This window comes from Dama dama, chromosome 5 (assembly GCF_033118175.1).
Source record: "Dama dama isolate Ldn47 chromosome 5, ASM3311817v1, whole genome shotgun sequence".
Lineage (NCBI taxonomy): Eukaryota > Metazoa > Chordata > Mammalia > Artiodactyla > Cervidae > Dama > Dama dama.
Window position 1 is genome coordinate 28346918 of NC_083685.1, and position 20047 is coordinate 28366964.

General features: G+C 40.6%; 2 protein-coding genes across 4 annotated transcripts in view; both read right to left on the minus strand.

Annotated features, from left to right (window-relative positions):
* Positions 1-2028, minus strand: part of ZNF10 (zinc finger protein 10) — a 34238-nt gene extending 32210 nt beyond the window's left edge. Inside the window, exon 1 of the mRNA XM_061142216.1 lies at positions 1967-2028. Coding sequence (XP_060998199.1) covers positions 1967-1999 — 33 coding nt within the window. The 5' untranslated portion in view covers positions 2000-2028. The remainder of the gene's footprint in view (positions 1-1966) is intronic.
* Positions 2029-3120: 1092 nt separating this feature from the next.
* ZNF140 (zinc finger protein 140) lies at positions 3121-18139 on the minus strand. 3 transcript variants are annotated; one of them, XM_061142222.1, is made up of 5 exons: positions 17922-18139; positions 17540-17592; positions 15866-15992; positions 15505-15603; positions 3123-5102 (listed from the first exon to the last, which is right to left on the minus strand). In XM_061142222.1, the coding sequence occupies exons 2-5, from the start codon at positions 17546-17548 to the stop codon at positions 3934-3936; spliced, it is 1404 nt and encodes a 467-aa protein (XP_060998205.1). In that variant the 5' UTR covers positions 17549-17592; positions 17922-18139; the 3' UTR covers positions 3123-3933. The 3 variants fall into 3 exon arrangements, with proteins under 3 accessions (XP_060998206.1, XP_060998205.1, XP_060998207.1); XM_061142224.1 differs by having other exon boundaries at positions 17540-18139; XM_061142223.1 differs by lacking the exons at positions 17540-17592; positions 17922-18139 and having other exon boundaries at positions 3121-5102; positions 15505-15600; positions 15866-16019.
* Between the last annotated feature and the right edge of the window lie 1908 nt (positions 18140-20047).

Consider the following 20047-nt stretch of genomic DNA (forward strand, 5'->3'; position numbering starts at 1 on the left):
CTCACATCCATACACGACTACTGGAAAAACCATAGCTTTGACTAGACAGACCTTTGTTGGCAAAGTAAAGTCTCTGCTTTTTAATATGCTGTCTAGGTTGGTTATAACTTTCCTTCCAAGGTGTAAGTGTCTTTTAATTTCATGGCTGGCGTCACCATCTGCAGTGATTTTGGAGCCCCCAAAAATAAATTCTCTGTTTTCACTGTTTCCTCATCTATTTGCTATGAAGTAATGGGACCAGATGCCATGATCTTAGTTTTCTGAATGTTGAGTTTTAAGCCTACTTTTTCACTCTCCTCTTTCCCTTTCATTAAGAGGCTCTTTAGTTCTTCTTTGCTTTCTGCCATAAGGGTGGTATCATCTGTGTATCTGAGGTTACTGGTATTTCTCCCAGCAATTTTGATTCCAGTTTGTGCTTCATCCAGCCTGGCATTTCACATGAGGTACTTTGCCTATAAGTTAAATAAGCAGAGTGACAATATACAGCCTTGACTTACTCCTTTCTGTTGTTCCATGTACAGTTCTAACTGTTGCTTCTTAACCTGCATACAGATTTCTCAGGAGGCAGGTCAGGTGGTCTGGTATTCTCACCTCTTGAAGAATTTTCCAGAGTTTGTTGTGATCCACACAGTCAAAGGCTTTGGCGTAGTCAATAAAGCAGATATTTTTCTGGAACTCTCTTGCTTTTTCTATGATCCAACGGATGTTGGCAATTTGATCTCTGTTTTTTTTTTTTTTTTCCTTGTCAGCACTTTAAAGGCATTATTTCATCATCGTCTGACTTCCATCATTTCATTTGAGGAGGAAGCTTTCAGTCTTATTGTTGCTCCTTTGAGGTAATCTCTCCTACTCCATACCAGCTTTTGATAACTAGGTTTTACTTTTTATTACAATGTGCATAGTTGCCTGCTTGGAATTTGCTCAGCTTCTTGAATCTGTAGATTATCTTGCATCATTTCATAAAATTCTTGACTGAATTCCTCAAATATTTCTTCTGTGTCATTCTCTTCTTAAAAGACCATAACTACACATATATTAGAACTTTTGAGTTTGTCCTAAATGTCTGTGTCTTACACTCATCTTTCTTCCCTTCTCTCTCCTCTGTCTCTGTTTTAGTATGGATAATTGGATAATCATGACAACAGAGTAATAAAAATATTGTAACTTTCAGAGCTACAATGGTTTCCTTCCTGTGTTTCACATCATTTGAGTATGCAAACCTAAGATGCTTGTGTATCTGAGATACAACCTCCTTATACTACATAGATTAAAATGTTCATTTTGTATGTTTACTGTTTCACATGTATTGAGATGGTCACACTATATGTCACTATTGTTTCTTTGTCAAACAAATTGGAACTGAAATAATATATGAGTAATTTAAAGTACATCATATACTTTATTTCTATTTTCTTTTACATCATCTTAATGTGTTTGGCTGGCCATTGTTACTGAATTTCATCTTGAAAAACAAGAAGCTTTTCTTTTAGTCTTCTGCTACCTCTGCAATAGCTTATTAAAAAAAAAAAAAAAGATTGTTATGTTAACCATGGAAAGATGTAACACATTCTGTGTTAAAATTGAGTGAAAGCAACATTGCCAGCACTGCATTGCTATGACAAAGAAAGCATACTGTATAAATGAAAATATCCAAACTTTCACTTTCTCTTTTCAGTGTCTTGACATATCTTTTATTGTATAATGTAGGAACTAACTGTATTTTAATGTATTTGATACATTATCTGTACTTTAATTAAATGAAAAAGAATAGCATAGTTCTTATTTTCTTAAGTATTTTACCACAAATGAACAAGAAGAACTTTGGGTGAGTTATGTAGTTCAGAATGATGCTGCATAAAGTAAATTTTAGGGGAAAGTTCTTATTTTTTATAAAGTTATTCAAGCAACATATCTGGCGAACTGACTACCTGCAAAGACACTCTGTTACTGAGTGCCCCTCACTCACCTGAGTATAGGCCTGTTCCCATTTTCCCATCATTCTTCATTCTCCCTTGCTCCAATTAGGAGATCACATTTGGTTTAGAAATAGAAAGTCCTGATTATAAGGAGAAAACAGGTAATTTGAAATATTATGGTTTTCCTAGATCCTAGGGAAGAGAAGCTGTTAGTAAAATAACCAAAGCTGAATGCATGCCACTTCCAACTTGTACCAATTTAAAATATTTCTTCAAGAACATGGACTACAAATTCAGCCAGGCAACTTGGAGCTTACCTCCTGATATTTCCTATGGAGAAGGCAGATTTCTAAATTCAGATCCTGAATTTGGAGGAATAGTACCCACCTTCAACCAGATTCCCATAATTCTCCATCATTACATCCCATACAAAAATTTGGGGCAGGGTTTAATCAGCCCCATTCCTCCTGGGAGAAGTCTATGGTCATACCTCTGAATGTAACAAATATATTTGAGATGACAAATATATTCTTGTTCATCAAAGACTGCCACAGGGTGCAAGGGAAATTAATCATATTGGCCACCACTATAGGAAAATGGGGGTTTATAGAGTGGAGTTGTTCTAATAGTTTGAGGCTTTGAATGGTTCTAGAAAAGTAAATATTAGACAGCAGCTATGTGTTTTGTTGTTACATTGAGTGGAAAAGAAATATGCTAGCTCTCATCTTGTGAAAGGACATGAAAAAATGTGCATTAATGAAGCACTTATCGGAGTGCTAAATCACATATTTTGTGTACTAAATGCAAGAGAAGTTCTTTAAAAGGAGGCAATCAGATGCCTCAAAGATAAGTAATCTTTAAAATGGGAGAATAAAGAATGGGCAGGTATATGTGGAGATGAAAACATAATCTGATTTGACAAATATGTGATTACAAAAGAAATGTTCTTACTGTAATTGGAGCAAAAGAGGAAAACAACCTTGGCATTTTCCTGTGATGTGCCTTATTTACAGTTATTTCAGACTGACTAAGACATCTAGTCAGATTCAAGGGTAAACATGAATTATCATAACCTTAGGTCCAAACTCTGACTCAAAGTTAAAACCATAAAATATCTAAAAATGCTTCTATAATTATGTCTTTATAATGTTTACAAAAGCATGCTACTCTTGTTGATGTCAATATTGTGATATTTGCATTTTCAGAATCACACTTGCTGTGAAGAAACAAACTCAGCCAGTACATTTAATTTACTATAAATCAAAAGATTTATTCATAGCTTTTATGAATTTGCTTTAAAAAAAGCCAAAACAAACATCCCCATTAAGAAAAAAACTCCCACATCAATTCTGTCCAGTATAACTTCTTAGAACGCTAAGATTTTGCCACACTCGTTACAGTGGTGGTTTTTCCCCAGGATAATTCTGTAGGTTTGAAATACTGCAGAAAGTCACCCTATGTTAAGTTCATTTATAGGGTTGCTTTTTCCCCCTTAGAAGAGTATTTTAAAATTTCCCATTGTGTTTATTTGACTTTTCTTCATTATGAATTTTCTGATCTCCAGGAAAAAGTACAGGCTTCCCTGGTGACTCAGTGGTAAAGAATCTGCCTGCAATGCAGGAGATGCAGGGTTGATCCCTGGGTCAGGAAGATCCCCTGGAGAAGGAAATGGCAAAGCACTCCAGTGGTCTTTCCTGGGAAATCTCATGGACAGAGGACCCTGACAGGCTACAGTCCATGGGATCGAGTTGGACACGACTTAGTAACTAAACCACCACCACCACCACCACCAGATGAAGAATCTTCTCAATACTGATTGATTTCATCTTCTATTGTTACAAAAGAGAATGAGCAGCTATTAATGGCTTTCCCAAATATTCCTGGGGGTTTTCTCCAGAATACTGACTACAGCATAGACCACATTTTAATTACAACATATTCACATAAGGCTTCTTTTCAAGAGTTCACTGAAGTCAAAGTAAGGCATTAACTACTTTTTAAAAAAATCTATACATTCTTAGGTTTTGTCTATCGTGTGAATTCCCTGGTGTTCAGTAAGGAATGAGTGGTAATTAAATGAATTTTCATATTCAAAGGGGTTCTCTAGAGTGTGTGTTCTCTCATGTTTAGCAAGGTTTGAGCTCCAGCTAAAGGATTTATTGCATACCTTACATACATAGGGCTTCTCCCCAGTATGAGTTATCTGATGTAGAATGAGGGAAAAGCTCCTACTAAAGGTTTTGTCACATTCAGTACATGCGTAGGGTTTTTCTCCAGTATGAATTTTCATATGTTGTGCAAGGGATGCATGCCATGTGAAAACTTTACCACATTCATCACATTCATAGAGCTTTTCTCCAGCATGAATTCTCTGATGTTTGATAAGGAAGGAGTGGCAACGGAAAGCTTTACTGCATTCATTACATTCATAGGGGGTTTTGGAGGTATGGACACTCTGATGTCGGGTCAGATGTGAAGAACGGCGAAATGCCTTCCCACACTCAATGCATTCATAAGGTTTCTCCCCAGTGTGTGTAATCTGGTGACGGATGAGTTCAGAGCCACTGCTAAAGGCCTTCCCACATTTCCTGCATACATATTGTTTCTTTCCTATGTGAATTCTCTGATGTCGAGTGAGGTTTGAGGCACGACTAAAGGCCTTTCCACATTCAGTACACTCATAGGGTTTCTCCCCAGTATGTGTTCTCTGGTGTTCAATGAGGAAAGAAAGGTAACTGAATGTTTTATTACAGTCTTTACACTCATGGGGTTTCTTTCCCGTATGTATCATCTGATGTTTTACGAGGTTTGAGATCTGGCTAAAGGTTTTCCCACATTCCTTACATACATATGGTTTCTCTCCAGTATGAGTTCTTTGATGTAGCACGAGAGAAAAGCGCCGACTGAAAGTTTTTCCACATTCATGGCATCCATAGGGTCTCTCCACAGTATTGACGTTCACATGCTGAGACAGAGCTTCTTGATGGGAAACTGTCACTTGCCTGATACATCCCTGATTTCCCTGCAGAATCTCAGTATCATGTTCACATTTCCAGCCTTCTTTAAAACTGGAATACTCAGAGCCTTGGCTTAGAAATCTTTCCATCATCAAATACTGGGATGAATTATCTTCAAATATGACATTTTTTGGAGAAAACTCTTTGATCTCACCATTTGGCTTTGAAGCTGAAAAAAAGCAAATATTTTTTTATTTTCTGTATTGAGTAAAATAAAAGCCATTCTTCCATTTTTAAATGAGAATTACATTGAAAAAAAATTAGCATTGCATGACTTTTATAGTTGTCATGTCGTTGAAATCTGAGCAGTATATATCCAGAAATCCAGAAATTCATAAGACATTAAACAGAAAGATGTAGATGAATTAGGAGACTATAAATAAGTAATTGAAGGTGAGGGAAAAATAAAACTATTAGGAAGATAAATAATTGTAAAGGATAGGTGGTTAATCATCCTCACCTCTATTTAAACTTTATTTGCTGTCAGAATGACTTGAAAATGACAATTGCATTTGCAACTCTGGAAGTTTAAAATTATTTCAAACCTGGTATACAGATTCAACAAAATTCAAATCAAAATCCCAGCAAGTTATTTCACAGATCTCAAATAACTGACTCTAAATTTAGTTTATACAAAAAAGAAAATGACGTAGAATACCTAACACAATACTGAACAACAGTCAAAGGACTGACTCTTGACTTCAAGACTTCTGTAATGCTACAGTAATCAAGATAGAGCAGCACTGGTGAAAGACTAGACGAGATAAATGGAACAGAGCAGAGAACGCAGAACAGATCTGCATGATTGTAGTCAACTGATCTTTGACAAAGGAGCAAGGACAACACAAGAAGCAAATACAGTCTTCTCAAAAAATGGTACTGGAACAACTAGACATCCACATGCATAAAAGTGAACCTAGACACAGACATTAAACTGTTAACAAAAATTAACTCAAAATGGATTACAGAACTAAATGTAAAACACAAAACTATAAAACTTCTAGAAGATAACAAAGGAGAAAACATAGATGATGTTAGTTATAGTGATGACTTTTTGGATTTAACATCAAAGGCACAATCCATGAAAGAAGTAATTGATAAGGTGGACATCACTAAAATTAAAAACCTCTGTTCTGCAATAGCCAATGTCAAGAGAGTAAGAAGACAGGATGAAAAGAGAAAATATTTGCAAAAAGACACATCTGACAAGAGTTACTACCCAAAATATACAAGGAACTCTTAAAACTCAATAATAAGAAAATGAACAACCCAATTTAAAAATAGGCAAAAGTCATGAACAGACACCTCACCAAAGAAGATATATAGGTGGCAAGTAAGAATATAAAAAGATATTCAAAATCATATGTCATTCAGTTCAGCTCAGTTCAGCCGCTCAGTCATGTCCGACTCTTTGAGACCCCATGAATCGCAGCATGCCAGGCCTCCCTGTCCATCACTAACTCCTGGAGTTTACTCAAACTCATGTCCATCGAAACGGTGATGCCATCCAGCCATCTCATCTGTCATCCCCTTCTCCTCCTGCCCCCCAATCCCTCCCAGCATCAGGGTCTTTTCCAATGAGTCAACTCTTCGCATGAGGTGGCCAAAGTATTGGAGTTTCAGCATCAGTCCTTCCAATGAACACCCAGGACTGATCTCCTTTAGGATGGACTGGTTGGATCTCCTTGCAGTCGAAGGGACTCTCAAGAGTCTTCTCCAACACCACAGTTCAAAAGCATCAATTTTTCGGCACTCAGCTTTCTTCACAGTCCAAGTCTCACATCCATACATGACCACTGGAAAAACCACAGCCTTGACAAAACGGACCTTTGTTGGCAAAGTAATGTCTCTGCTTTTTAATATGCTATCTAGGGTGGTCATATTAGGGAACTGTAAATTAAAATGATACACCACTATACACCTATCAAAATAGCCAAAATTCTCTAACAACATATGCTAACAAGGATGTGGAACAACAGGAACTCTTATTCATTGCTGGTGGGAATGAAAAATGGTACAGCCACTTTGAAAAACAGTTTGTTAGTTTCCTATAAAACTGAACATCCTCTTATCATACAATTCAGCAATCACATTCCTTGGTATTTACACAAATAATTAAAACATATTCACACAAAAACCTGCACATGGAAGTTTACAGCAGCTTTATTCATAACTGTCAAAACTTAGAAACAAGATGTTTTTCAGTAAGAGAATGGAAAACCGTGATACATCCAGACTATGGGATATTACTCAGCACTAAAAAGAAATGAGCTATCAAACCATGAAAAGGTATAAAGGAATAAGCCTTAAATGAATAATATTAAGTGAAGAAAGCCAATCTGAAAAAGCTAAACACTATGAGTTCAACTATATGATAATCTGGAAAAGGAAAAACTACGAAAACAGTAAAAAGATCCATGGTTGCCAGGGGTTAGGGGAAGAGAGTGATGAATAGGCAGAGAAGGAGAATTTTTAGGGCAGTAAAACTATTCTGTATCATACTAACATATGGATACATGTCATTACACATTTGTCAAAATGCAAAGGATGTACAAAACCAAGGAAGAACCTAAGGTTAACTATGGACTTAGGGTGATAATGATATGTCAAAGTATGTTCATCAGTTGTGAAAAATGTAATACTGTGGATATTGTCAGTGAGGAAGACCAGACAAGGGTGGGAATGGGCAGGGGAACACTGTACTTTCCACTCAGTTTTGCTGTGAACCTAAGACTGCTTTTTTAAAAAATAAAGTTTATTAACTAATAGAAAAATCATATTATTTGCAGGAAAGGTTTAAGATATTATTGAAATGCTAAAGACAGAGAGATAAATCTACAAAGTCACTAGCATTCCTATAGAAAAGCAATATAACTTCTTAGAAAAGAAACTTTAAAAAATTGCTTAAGAATAAATTCAACAACAGGGGTACAGAGATTTTACAAAGAAAATTCAAAATCTTGAGAAGCTGTACCGTTAACGCCTAAATGTGTACTTTAACTCAGCATCAGCATCACGGGGGCTTGTTAAAAATGTAAATTCTTGAGTTCTATCCCAAACCTAATGACTCAGGATTTCTGGAGAGGGGCCTGGAGGTATGTTTTAAAACAATCCAGAGGACTAAAATTTGAGAAGCACTGTGATCTCTCTCTTAAGATCTAGAATATGATATTCAGTTGCCTACTGAATTTATATACTTGAGTATCCCAAAGACCCAAAATTTAGTAAGTTACAAATTGATATAATCTTTCTTCTTTCAAACTTGCTCATCCTTTTTTTCTTCCAAGAAATAATAATTTACCAGCAAAAAAAAGTGATGTCAATCACAATTCCTCAGTCATCTTCATGTCATTTATCTAGTCAATCACCAGGTCTTTCTGAGTTCACTTCCTTACTTTGTTGCCATCTGTATACCTTCTTCCATTCCCTGGACACCTCCAATGGTTCAGGTGATGATTACATCTAGATTAGGTTATGGAAACAACTCTTAAATGACTATCCTGTTTCCTAGGCTTGCTTCCAATAAATCTGTTTCCCAAACTTCAGCCAGAAGGATGTCACTAAAGTGTTCACCTGCCTAACATCTTTGGATGACTCCCTATTAGCCTAGGAATGAACTCTAAGTTCATTAATATGGCCTGTAAAATATCTGCATGATCTGACCAGTGCTTTATATAACCATCCTTAATTCCCACCATTTTCCTCCTATACTTTATACATTTGCTCAATCTAAACTGAACCTCATCCTCTTACTTTATTAGCATGATCTTTACGCATGCTGTAACTCTGTTTTTTTTTTTTCTTCACTTATAAAATATAAATGGCTCCAAGCATGTACATATGGAGTAAGTACACTCTGACTGGTTCTCCCACTGAATACAAGTGAAAACCATGAACAGAGTGCATAAAGGAGCTAGCTGAGGACTCTAAAAGGTAAACGGTAGCAAGCTGACTGCAGAAGGAAGCCAGAACACAAAGTAACACAACTGGTGGTGAGTTTCTTGTTTTTTTCCCCATCTCCAATCTCTCCAGGCCTAAAGTCAAATGCAACCTGAGAGCAAGAACTGGGCAACAGGTAAAGACCTCCAAGAGAGGCCTCTATTTCTGTCTTATAAATGGGAAAGGGGGTCCATACAGAGAAACCTTATTGTTCGTTTCCCATTCTCTTCTGCCTAAATCCAAAGCATGTTGCAGCAGTGATGGCCATATCAGTTCAGTTCAGTCGCTCAATCGTGTCCGATTCTTTGCGACCCCGTGAGTCGCAGCACGCCAGGCCTCCCTGTCCATCACAAACTCCCGGAGTTTACTCAAACTCATGTCCATCGAGTCGGTGATGCCATCCAACCATCTCATCCTCTGTTGTCCCTTTCTCCTCCTGCCCCCAATCCCTCCCAGCATCATGGTCTTTTCCAACGAGTCAACTCTTCACATGAGGTGGCCAAAGTATTGGAGTTTCAGCTTCAGCATCAGTCCTTCCAATGAACACCCAGGACTGATCTCCTTTAGGATGGACTGGTTGGATCTCCTTGCAGTCCAAGGGACTCTCAAGAGTCTTCTCCAACACCATAGTTCAAAAGCATCAATTTTTCAGTGCTCAGCTTTCTTCACAGCCCAACTCTCACATCCATACATGACCACTGGAAAAACAATAGCCTTGACTAGATGGACCTTTGTTGGCAAAGTAATGTCTCTGCTTTTTAATATGCTATCTAGGTTGGTCATAACTTTCCTTCCAAAGAGTAAGCGCTTTTAATTTCATGGCTGCAGTCACCATCTGCAGTGATTTTGGAGCCCCCAAAATAAAGTCTGACACTGTTTCCACTGTTTCCCCATCTATTTGCCATGAAGTGATGGGACCAGATGCCATGATCTTAGTTTTCTGAATGTTGAGCTTTAAGCCAACTTTTTCACTCTCCTCTTTCACTTTCATCAAGAGGCTTTTTAGTTCCTCTTCACTTTCTGCCATAAGGCTGGTGTCATCTGCATATCTGAGGCTGTTGATATTTCTTCTGGCAATCTTGATTGCAGCTTGTGCTTCTTCCAGCCCAGCGTTTCTCATGAGGTACTCTGCATATAAGTTAAATAAGCAGGGTGACAATATACAGTCTTGACATACTCCTTTTCCTATTTGGAACCAGTCTGTTGTTCCATGTCCAGTTCTAACTGTTGCTTCCTGACCTGCATACAGGTTTCTCAAGAGGCAGGTCAGGTGGTCTGGTATGCTCATCTCTTTCAGAATTTTCCACAGTTTATTGTGACCCACACAGTTGAAGGCTTTGGCATAGTCAATAAAGCAGAAATAGATGTTTTTCTGGAACTCTCTTGCTTTTTCGATGATCCAGCGGATATTGGCAATTTGATCTCTGGTTCCTATAGGCAATTAAAACTCCAAGGCAGGGTAACATTTCCTCCCTCAGCAGAAAAACCTATGGTCCTAAGAGCACAGGGGTACTACCCCTCACCCTTCTTTTTTCTCTCCATCCCCTTGTTGCATGGCTACAGAGGCAGACAAAGTTACAGAAGTGCAGAGGGGAACCTAAAGGTCTACCTTTCTATCCAGAAGACCTGAAAGAGGGGGCGCTGGGAGCCAAAAAGGAAAGGGGAGATTGTGAAAAAGGGAGCCAAGAAAATGATCTCATAAAGTTGTGTATGAAATTCTGGGCTCATCCTTGAGCTGTGCATGCATGGATCTGACCCTAAATAGCACATCTAAAGCTGAACCCACTGTCTAAGTTCCAGAAAGGCCACTAAGCCGTGCTTATGGGGGCAAATAAAATAGACCTGCAAAGGCTTTGAAAATCAGACTGTCATTGGAACCACATACAAAGAAAACAGGTTAGAACTTGTGGCCTCAACTTATCCATACTGATAGCCTGCTTAAATAAAGTTAGTATCTCAACAGGATTTAAATAAGACCCAAAGTCTTAATATATTTTTAAAAAGTTACAACTCAAAGTTATAGGACATAGAGGAATATTTCACCATCCCACAGGGAAAAGACAATACATTTATGAAGCATTTATATATGGATAGTGCATTAAAACAAAATTAGGGAAAACTGTTATTCTGATATGAAAATATTTCAATTGTATAGAAAATATCCCTACACTATATACATGATAATGAAGTACTATATAGTGAAGTGTCAAGATGTCTGTAAATGACATTATTCAGCAAAAAAAGGAATGAGGTGAGGCAAATACAATCAAATGTTATCCAGTATTAAATCCATAATGGACTGTATAGATTTATGAAAAGATAGAAAAACAGAAAAAAAAAAAAATAGGGAACCCAGAAACACACACAAAAACTTAACTTTCTGAAGATTGCTTTGGCTATTCAGGGTCTTTTGTGTTTCCATATGAATTGTGAAATTTTTTGTTCTAGTTCTGTGAAAAATGCCATTGGTAATTTGATAGGGATCACACTGAATCTGTAGATTGCATTTGGTAGTACAGTCATTTTCCCAATATGACTCTTCCTACCCAGGACACAAAACCTTAATTTATGAGTAACCAGTGAAGGAAAGGACAGACATATCAATAAATGGTACCTTGAGAAATGGATGTCAACAAAGAAGACACCGAAATTTACCACTGTCATGTGACACAAAAAAATAAATCCAAAGTAAACCATGGATCTAAATGTGAATGGCAAAATGACTAGGCTTTTAAAAAAGAAAATCTAGGAAAACATCATCATGACCTCATGGTAGGGAAATATTTCTTAAACACATCCAAAAAAAAAAAAAACCACCTCATATAGGGAAAGACTGATGAGTCTGACCACACTAGAATTAAGAATTTCTGTTCATTAAAAAAGGTTTTAAGGGGAAAAGTCAGTCACATGTAAGAGAAGATATTTGAAGTGAATAGAACTGCAAAGGATTTGTATCCAAAATTTGTAACTCCTACAGAATAAGAAAATAATACAATAAATGGGCAAAAACTAAGAGGCACTTCATAAATGAGGGTATCTAAATACTCAATAAACATATGAAAAGGTGCTCAACTTCATCAGTAATTGTAGAAATGCACATTTAAACTAAATTAAGCTCCCACTGCACACTCCTGACAGGAGTGCTATCTCCTGACAGGTGTGAAGATTATGGTATCTAATATTACATGGTGTTGGTTGTTGGTAAACATGGGGAGCGAGAGGAACTCACTTATGGTGTCCGTGGGAGTGCAAGTCAGTAAAAACACTGGAAAACATTTTGGCATCATCTAATGATGTGAACAAAGGTCCATCTAGTCAAGGCTATGGTTTTTCCAGTGGTCATGTATGGATGTGAGACTTGGATTGTGAAGAAAGCTGAGTGCCGAAGAACTGATGCTTTTGAACTGTGGTGTTGGAGAAGACTCCTAAGAGTCCCTTGGACTGCAAGGAGATCCAACCAGTTCATCCTAAAGGAGATCAGTCCTGGGTGTTCATTGGAAGGACTGATGCTGAAACTCCAATACTTTGGCCACCTTATGGGAAGAGTTGACTCATTGGAAAAGACCCTGATGCTGGGAGGGATTGGGGGCAGGAGGAGAAGGGGACGACAGAGGATGAGATGGCTGGATGGCATCACCGACTCGATGGGCATGAGTTTGAGTAAACTCCGGGAGCTGGTGATTGTCGGGAGCTGGTGAGAGAAACCCCGCCCGTGACAAGGTCTGGGTTCAAGGAGCTGGCACGCAAAGGTGTCCGGACCTCTGGGACCACTCCACACACAAAGGCGTCCGGACCTCCAGGGGTTTCTCGGGACTGCCCCACCATCCACTCCCAGGCCTTCGTCCTTTCATCTTCTGATGCTTGGCGTTCTTCTATGTTCCCTAAAAACTAGTCTGACTCTTACCTAAATTCCCTCCTTGAAACCTTTGCATGGCAGCAACACAGTCCATGGGGGCACATGGGTCCCAATAAATAGGCCTATCTATCGGAGAAGCAAAAGTAGATAAGAATCTATTAGGAGATTGAGAAGATTCCTTAGGGTGTGATCAGGAGGGAATTCATAACACCTCTGACCCTTAGGATTACATACCAGAGCTAAGTCCACCAGGGGCTGAGCTTCCCAAGATAAGGTTTGTAGATGGCTTTTCACAGTTGACTAGCTGCTGCCATTGAATTGTTTAAAAGTTATGTGTAGATATTGACTGTTCTGGAAAGTTATTTATGATGTAACCCATGATTATGCACCTGGTACAATCTTATCATTCCCCCCTCCTTAAACATCTTTAAAGGATTATTGGTTTTAGGGTATATAAACACTGATGTAAAAGAATAAAGTAGTCTTGATCCTGCACTCAACCAAGACTCAACTCGCTTTCTTTTCTTCGCCGACACCGCTCACCCTAAGGGAACCTCTGGACTCCGCCAGGGCTGGACCCCAACAGGTGATGGACAGGGAGGCCTGGTGTGCTGCAGTTCATGCAATTGCAAAGAGTTGGGTGTGACCGAACTGAACTGAATGATGTGAAAGAGGCACATCATCCTCTGGCTCAGCAACTCCAGTTCTAGATATAAACCACAGAAACCCTGTGCCAGGATGTACCAGGACCCAAGGACAACAGCAATGTTGCTTGCAACAGCCCTAAACTGCAAACAACCCAAGAAGCTGTCAATAACAGAATGGATAAACTGGGTTGTATATACTTGTACAATGAAACAAACTCCTAGATCAATATGCAAAATACCTGAATATTATAATAATTTTGAGAGAAGTAAATTAGAACATACACATTATGATTATCTATATAAAAAGTTCACAAACATACAGACGTAAACTAGTGACTGGAGACACAAACAGTTGAAAAAGCTATAAAGAAAACCAAGGAAGTTACTATCATTAAAGAAAATTAATTACCTTTGCAGGGGGTGCAGGGTGACTGGGATGAGCACCCAAAGAGCTCTTAGGGACCCAGGACTTCTGTGTTTACTGACCTGAGTGGTAGTGACATGGTTGTCTTTTTTTTTTTTTTCCATTTATTTTTATTAGTTGGAGGCTAGCCACTTTACAATATTGTAGTGGGTTTTGTCATACATTGACATGAATCAGCCATGGAGTTACATGTATTCCCCATCCCGATCCCCCCTCCCACCTCCCTCTCTACCCGATCCCTCTGGGTCTTCCCAGTGCACCAGGACATGGGTGTCTTATAATAATTTAAGCTACATGTTTATGTTTTATGCCTTATTTCTGTGAGCTATTTCACCTTTCAAAAAAGTTATGGGGGAACAGTTCCTAAGAACTATCTGAGGTGCTGTCTCCCAGGCTGCAGTGCTCATTTTGCCCCAATTAAAATTTAACTCTCCAAAAAAAGGGGGTACTCGAAGGAACACACAAAAATTCCAAGAGCTGTATTAAAGTGGTGGTATAGAGGCTTTTTCTTCAACTCATTCTTTGATGAGGAAGTCTCTGGGCACTTGTCCCACCTTGTGACTTTCAGCCATACAGGACTCTCTTTCCACGTCCTTACTCCTGAAAGTCTTGCTCTCAAAGTCAGAACTCAGTTTTCAAGGCATCTTCTGTCCTGTCACTAGTCCTTCCATTAGCTTCTTCTCTTTAAACATAAGTGTTCCCCTGTTATCCCAAGAGGACCACTCTCTAAAGGCCAGTATATTTTCAATAGAGGTCTGCTTCAGAATCAACTATAGAACTTATGGAAATTATCATAAATACATACAATTTAGGCTCCAAAGGTTTTCTGTGTCAAGAATCTTAAATGGCGGAGCATGGCCATATTGATTTTTGAAGAGCTTCACCAGCAATTTTATTTCAACCTAACATGAAGAAGGCTTTCAAAGCCCTTCTCAATCAATCTCATGGCTTCTATTTTTTCCTTCTTAATACAAGATTACCACTTCTACATTCCTAACTTGAATTCTTTTCTAAGACATATTCCAATAGTTTGTTGTATCTCTCTACTTGGAAATACCATCCTTTACTCATACCATGCATATCTCAAACTAATTCACCACATTTTCTCAAAAACTGACCCTTTTTCTGTCTTTTCTATTTCTGTTACTACTATTCCTATTTGAATTACCCTAACACCAACTGGAAATTCCTTTCTTCTCATTGTTGAACTGCCAACTTGAGGACCTCTAACCAAGTTATTTACAGACCCACTATCTCACTATGCCATGCCTTCTACTCTCTGAGGCATATACCTAAGAGAAAGTCTTAATGAGATTAAAAAATAAATATTGTTAATATATTAGTGAAGGAATAAACCCATTAATTAACCAAAGCATAATGAATCACTCAAGAGGGTTAGAACAGCAATACAAAGAAAAAAATATACACCTTTTAACTTAAGACAATAGAAGCACATATGTCAATTTTTAAAAAGAAAGAAGAGAAATAAAGTGAGGAAAAGGATGAGAAGAGAACTGAAGGCAGACAAGTAAGTAGGTGTGAAGTGATCCCCTTGCATGGGCAAGACTTCACAGTCCCCTCCCGTATCTCTGGTCCCTTTAAAGGAAAACTTTCTATCCAACATATAAAAAAAGTTACCGCTTTCTCACTGACTGGTTGGGTTGTTATTTTAAAAAAGTTCACTACCAGCTTCTCACTCACTCACCTGGAAACAGCTCTCTGCTTACATCTCCATTCCCCAGCCAGGGCTCTTTCCCTTGCTCCAATAAGGAAACCACATCTGGCTTAGAAATGTTAAGACCTGCTTGTGGAAAATGAAATACATTCAAAATTACTCCTTGAACCCTTACCAAAAAAGAGGCCATTATTAGAAATGCCAGCTATAAGTATGAAAGATGTCTAAGGACTAGTTGAAGTTATAATCCTCTTTTTGAAAGCAAAAAAACAAAAATAAAAAAACAAAAAAACTTTCCTTCCTTGGGAATATTCAGTCAGATAATCAAGATTCACAACAGCCATCCTAAAGGTCAAATTCTGCCTGAGAGGAGATGAGAGGAAATACCTACCCAGTGAGACCAGGTGGCCATAGTTCTCCAACATTACATTTCTGTACAAATCTCTCTGAGCAGGCTGGAGCCATTCCCACTCCTCCCGGGAGAAGTCTATGGACACATCTCTGAATGTCACTGACCCCTGAAATGACATACATACATCTGCACAACCAGCATCTATGTTCCCAAAGGCCCTGATCAAGGAGTGAAATGAGTCCACTGTGGAGGGTGGACAGTGTACATAAGTAGTGCAATGACAGTTTTCAGTATTCTGAGTTATTATTAAGAATATAAGTAAGAGCTTAGCTGTTTTGTTTTATTGTGTAGTTGAAGAAAAAAAATATGCTTTGTCCTGAGATAATTTATAATTTTGTGACTCTACATGTGAACAACATGTATTTCTGGCTTTGGCTGTAAACATTCTTAGGATCTCACAACACTTTATGAATAATGAAGACAATCCCTTTATATTTAAGAGGGAATGTATATTTTCCTTAATACCAGCCTACTTTAGAGGGGGCTTCCCCCATTGCTCAGCAGCAAAGAATCCGCCTGCCAATGTGGGAGACACAGGACACATGGCTTCGGTCCCTAGGTTGGGAGGATTCCCTGGAGAGGAAATGGCAACCCAGTCCACTAATCTTGCCTGGGGAAATCCCATGGACAGAGAAGCCTGGCAGGCTACAGTCCATGGGGTTGCATAGAGTTGGACATGCATTAGTGACTAAGCCAACAACAACATTTTAAAATGATTTGACAAGAATTTCTTCATAGTCACTACTGGCTGTAGCATATAGCAGCAGCACCTGTTTAAGGGACACACACCCAGGTTTATCCCAGGCATCCCCATTTCTGAAGAAATAGCTGTGAAACTTGGAGACAATTTCAGCAAAGTCAGGGAACAAGAGAATAAAGACTAAAGTATAAGGAACTTCCAGAGTGGAACCTAAAGCTTTTCCCCTCCAGGTTGGGCGAATAATAAGCTCCTGCTTTGCAGCACTTGAGTGATCCACATAGCCATTAGGCATGAACGGGATTTTTAAAAGTCCCAAACTAGTAACAGTCCCAGAGGTATGACAGAGTTATATTTTACAGTTAAAAAAAAAAAAATTCAAGTCCCTATAACTTGTTATAGATTTTTGGCTAATAAAGGAAGCTGTGTCCTAATATAATATACTGCAGTGGGATCTGCAGTACAGAAGGAAACTGGACTCCCAGCAAAAGTTGGAGAGCCTCTGGATTTGGAGACAAGCATGAAAAAAAGTAGGGCAGAGAAATGAAACTGCATCCAGACGGAATAATTTGGAATCGCTGGCCTTCTTGTCCCTCACCTCTGAGGCACAACTGCCTGCCAAGTATTTAGTCTCAACGAAAACAATCAATAAAATAATAATAATAAATAATCAATAAAAACAGGACGAATAAGTTAAAGAACGGCAGCGGGAGCGAGGCCTAAAGCACTCCTCGTTCTACCCAATTTGTTTGTCAAAAGGAGAACAGGACAGCCAGGTCTACGTTCAGGCCCCGCCCACATCGGGACAGCGCCCCCAGCGCCGCGCCCCCAGCGAACCCTCTCCGGTCCTCTCAAGTACAGAGAGGGAGGCAGGGCAAGTACAGGGGTGGGGGTTACAGGAGAAGGAAAGCCTGTGTAAACACAGCTGCACTTAGAAGAAAGGAAACACAATTTACCTGCGACATGGCTCAGGGCAGGGCCGGCTGAGAACGCAGCGTGGAGGGCGGAGCTGGCAGGGAGAGAAAGAAGCTGAGGCACTGCCGGCGGGGCCGTGCGGGCGAACCGGGCCGGGCTAGGGGCCAGTCGCTCTGCAACCACCGCCCTCGTCACGCAGGATCAGGGGCGTCCACGACAGCTCCCTCCCCGCCGCGGCAGGGGCACCCAGCCTGGGCCGGACGCGCGGCCGCAGCTCCGCAGCCTTTAACCGGGCCGCAGCTGGGGCATCTCCTCCGCGCTGCCGGCTGGGCAGCCACGACTTCCCGAGCTCGGGATGAGGCCAACCGCGCTCGGTCACCTCGGCCCCGGCGGGGGCCGGCTCGGGCAGGGCCCTTCTCCTACCTCGGTCAGTACAGGCCAGTTCTTGCCTCTGCAACGGGGACCCCGCGCCAGAGTCATGCAAACTGCGCCTTCCGAAGCCTCAGCCACCGACCTCGACCAGGCCGCGGGCCTCAGACAGCTCTGCTTCCCAGCACCCACCGCGGCCTCCGTGCCTCGCGGGCAGAGAGCCCCCCACACGACAACTCCCAGTACGCCCCGCGCCCACAAGGTGAAAGGGGCCTCAAACAACTACACTTCCCAGGGTCCACTGCGGCTTCAGCCTGAGTCCAAGCCATCCTCGCTTGAACTACTATTCCCAGAACCGACTGGAGCCTTTGCCTTTCCTTCCAAGACTTGCAGCCCAGAGAGCGACTGTGGCAGGACCCTCCTCCCGGAGGGACTCTGACTCCCAAATCTTGGAGTCCCGTGTGGCAGCTCAACCACCGCGGCCTGGGCGGCCATCGGCGACCGTCCCCGAGCCGAGCCTGGATTGGCGAGCTGTCCGCGTGAGCAGAGGCGGCAGCCGGGCTTCCACCCTGAAGCTCCCGAGGGAACCCCGAGAGCTCGGTTCCTCCCCGTGCTGACAGCTCGGTCCCGAGCACATACAGAGGGTTGAGGATTAAGCTCTGACAGAGCTCCGATCTGAGGGGATGGGACGTAGGGCGAGAAGCTTTGTATTGAGATGGGAAGGTTAGGAGAGATTCAGTCAGTCAGTTCAGTAGCTCAGTCGTGTCCGACTCTTTTCGACCCCATGAATCGCAGCACGCCAGGCCTCCCTGTCCATCACCAACTCCCGGAGTTTACTCAAACTCATGTCCATCGAGTCGGTGATGCCATCCAACCATCTCATTCTCTGTCGTACCTTTCTCCTCCTGCCCCCAATCCCTCCCAGTATCAGAGTCTTTTCCCATGAGTCAATACTTGGCATCAGGTGGCCAAAGTATTGGAGTTTCAGCTTCAGCATCAGTACTTCCGATGAACACCCAGGACTGATCTCCTTTAGGATGCACTGGTTGCATCTCCTTGCAGTCCAAGGGACTCTCAAGAGTCTTCTCCAACACCACAGCTCAAAAGCATCAATTTTTCGGCGCTCAGCTTTCTTCACAACCCAACTCTCACATCCATACATGACCACTGGAAAAACAATAGCCTTGACTAGACGGACGTTTGTTGGCAAAGTAATGTCTCTGCTTTTTAATATGCTATCTAGGTTGGTCATAACTTTCCTTCCAAGGAGTAAGCATCTTTTAATTTCATGGCTGCAGTCCCCATCTGCAGTGATTTTGGAGCCCAAAAAAATAAAGTCTGACACTGTTTCCACTGTTTCCCCATCTATTTGCCATGAAGTGATGGGACCAGATGCCATGATCTTAGTTTTCTGAATGTTGAGCTTTAAGCCAACTTTTTCACTCTCCTCTTTCACTTTCATCAAGAGGCTTTTTAGTTCCTCTTCACTTTCTGCCATAAGGCTGGTGTCATCTGCATATCTGAGGTTATTGATATTTCTCCTGGCAATCTTGATTCCAGCTTGTGCTTCTTCCAGCCCAGCGTTTCTCATGAGGTACTCTGCATATAAGTTAAATAAGCAGGGTGACAATATACAGCCTTGACGTACTCCTTTTCCTTTTTGGAACCAGTCTGTTGTTCCATGTCCAGTTCTAACTGTTGCTTCCTGACCTGCATACAGGTTTCTCAAGAGGCAGGTTAGGTGGTCTGTTATGCCCATCTCTTTCAGAATTTTCCACAGTTTATTGTGATTCACACAGTCAAAGACTTTGGCATAGTCAATAGAGCAGAAATAGATGTTTTTTTCTGGAACTCCCTTGCTTTTCCGATGATCCAGCAGATGTTCGCAATTTGATATCTGGTTCCTAAATTAAAAGATGCTTACTCCTTGGAAGGAAAGTTATGACCAACCTAGATAGCATATTAAAAAGCAGAGACATTACTTTGCCAACAAAGGTCCATCTAGTCAAGGCTATTGTTTTTCCAGAGATCATGTATGGATGTGAGAGTTGGACTGTGAAGAAAGCTGAGCATCGAAAAATTGATGATTTTGAACTGTGGTGTTGGAGAAGACTCTTGAGAGTCCCTTGGACTGCAAGGAGATGCAACCAGTGCATCCTAAAGGAGATCAGTCCTGGGTG

What these genes read in the sequence shown, in the direction of transcription:
- ZNF140 (XM_061142223.1), bottom strand. Translation starts at nt 16,004, where the DNA reads ATGTCATTTCAGGGGTCAGTGACATTCAGAGATGTGTCCATAGACTTC. An exon ending in TGGCCACCTGGTCTCACTGG is followed by an intron (nt 15,601 to 15,865) that starts GTAGGTATTTCC and finishes TTCCACAAGCAG; the next exon opens with GTCTTAACATTTCTAAGCCA. An exon ending in AAGCAGAGAGCTGTTTCCAG is followed by an intron (nt 5,103 to 15,504) that starts GTGAGTGAGTGA and finishes GCTTTTTTTCAG; the next exon opens with CTTCAAAGCCAAATGGTGAG.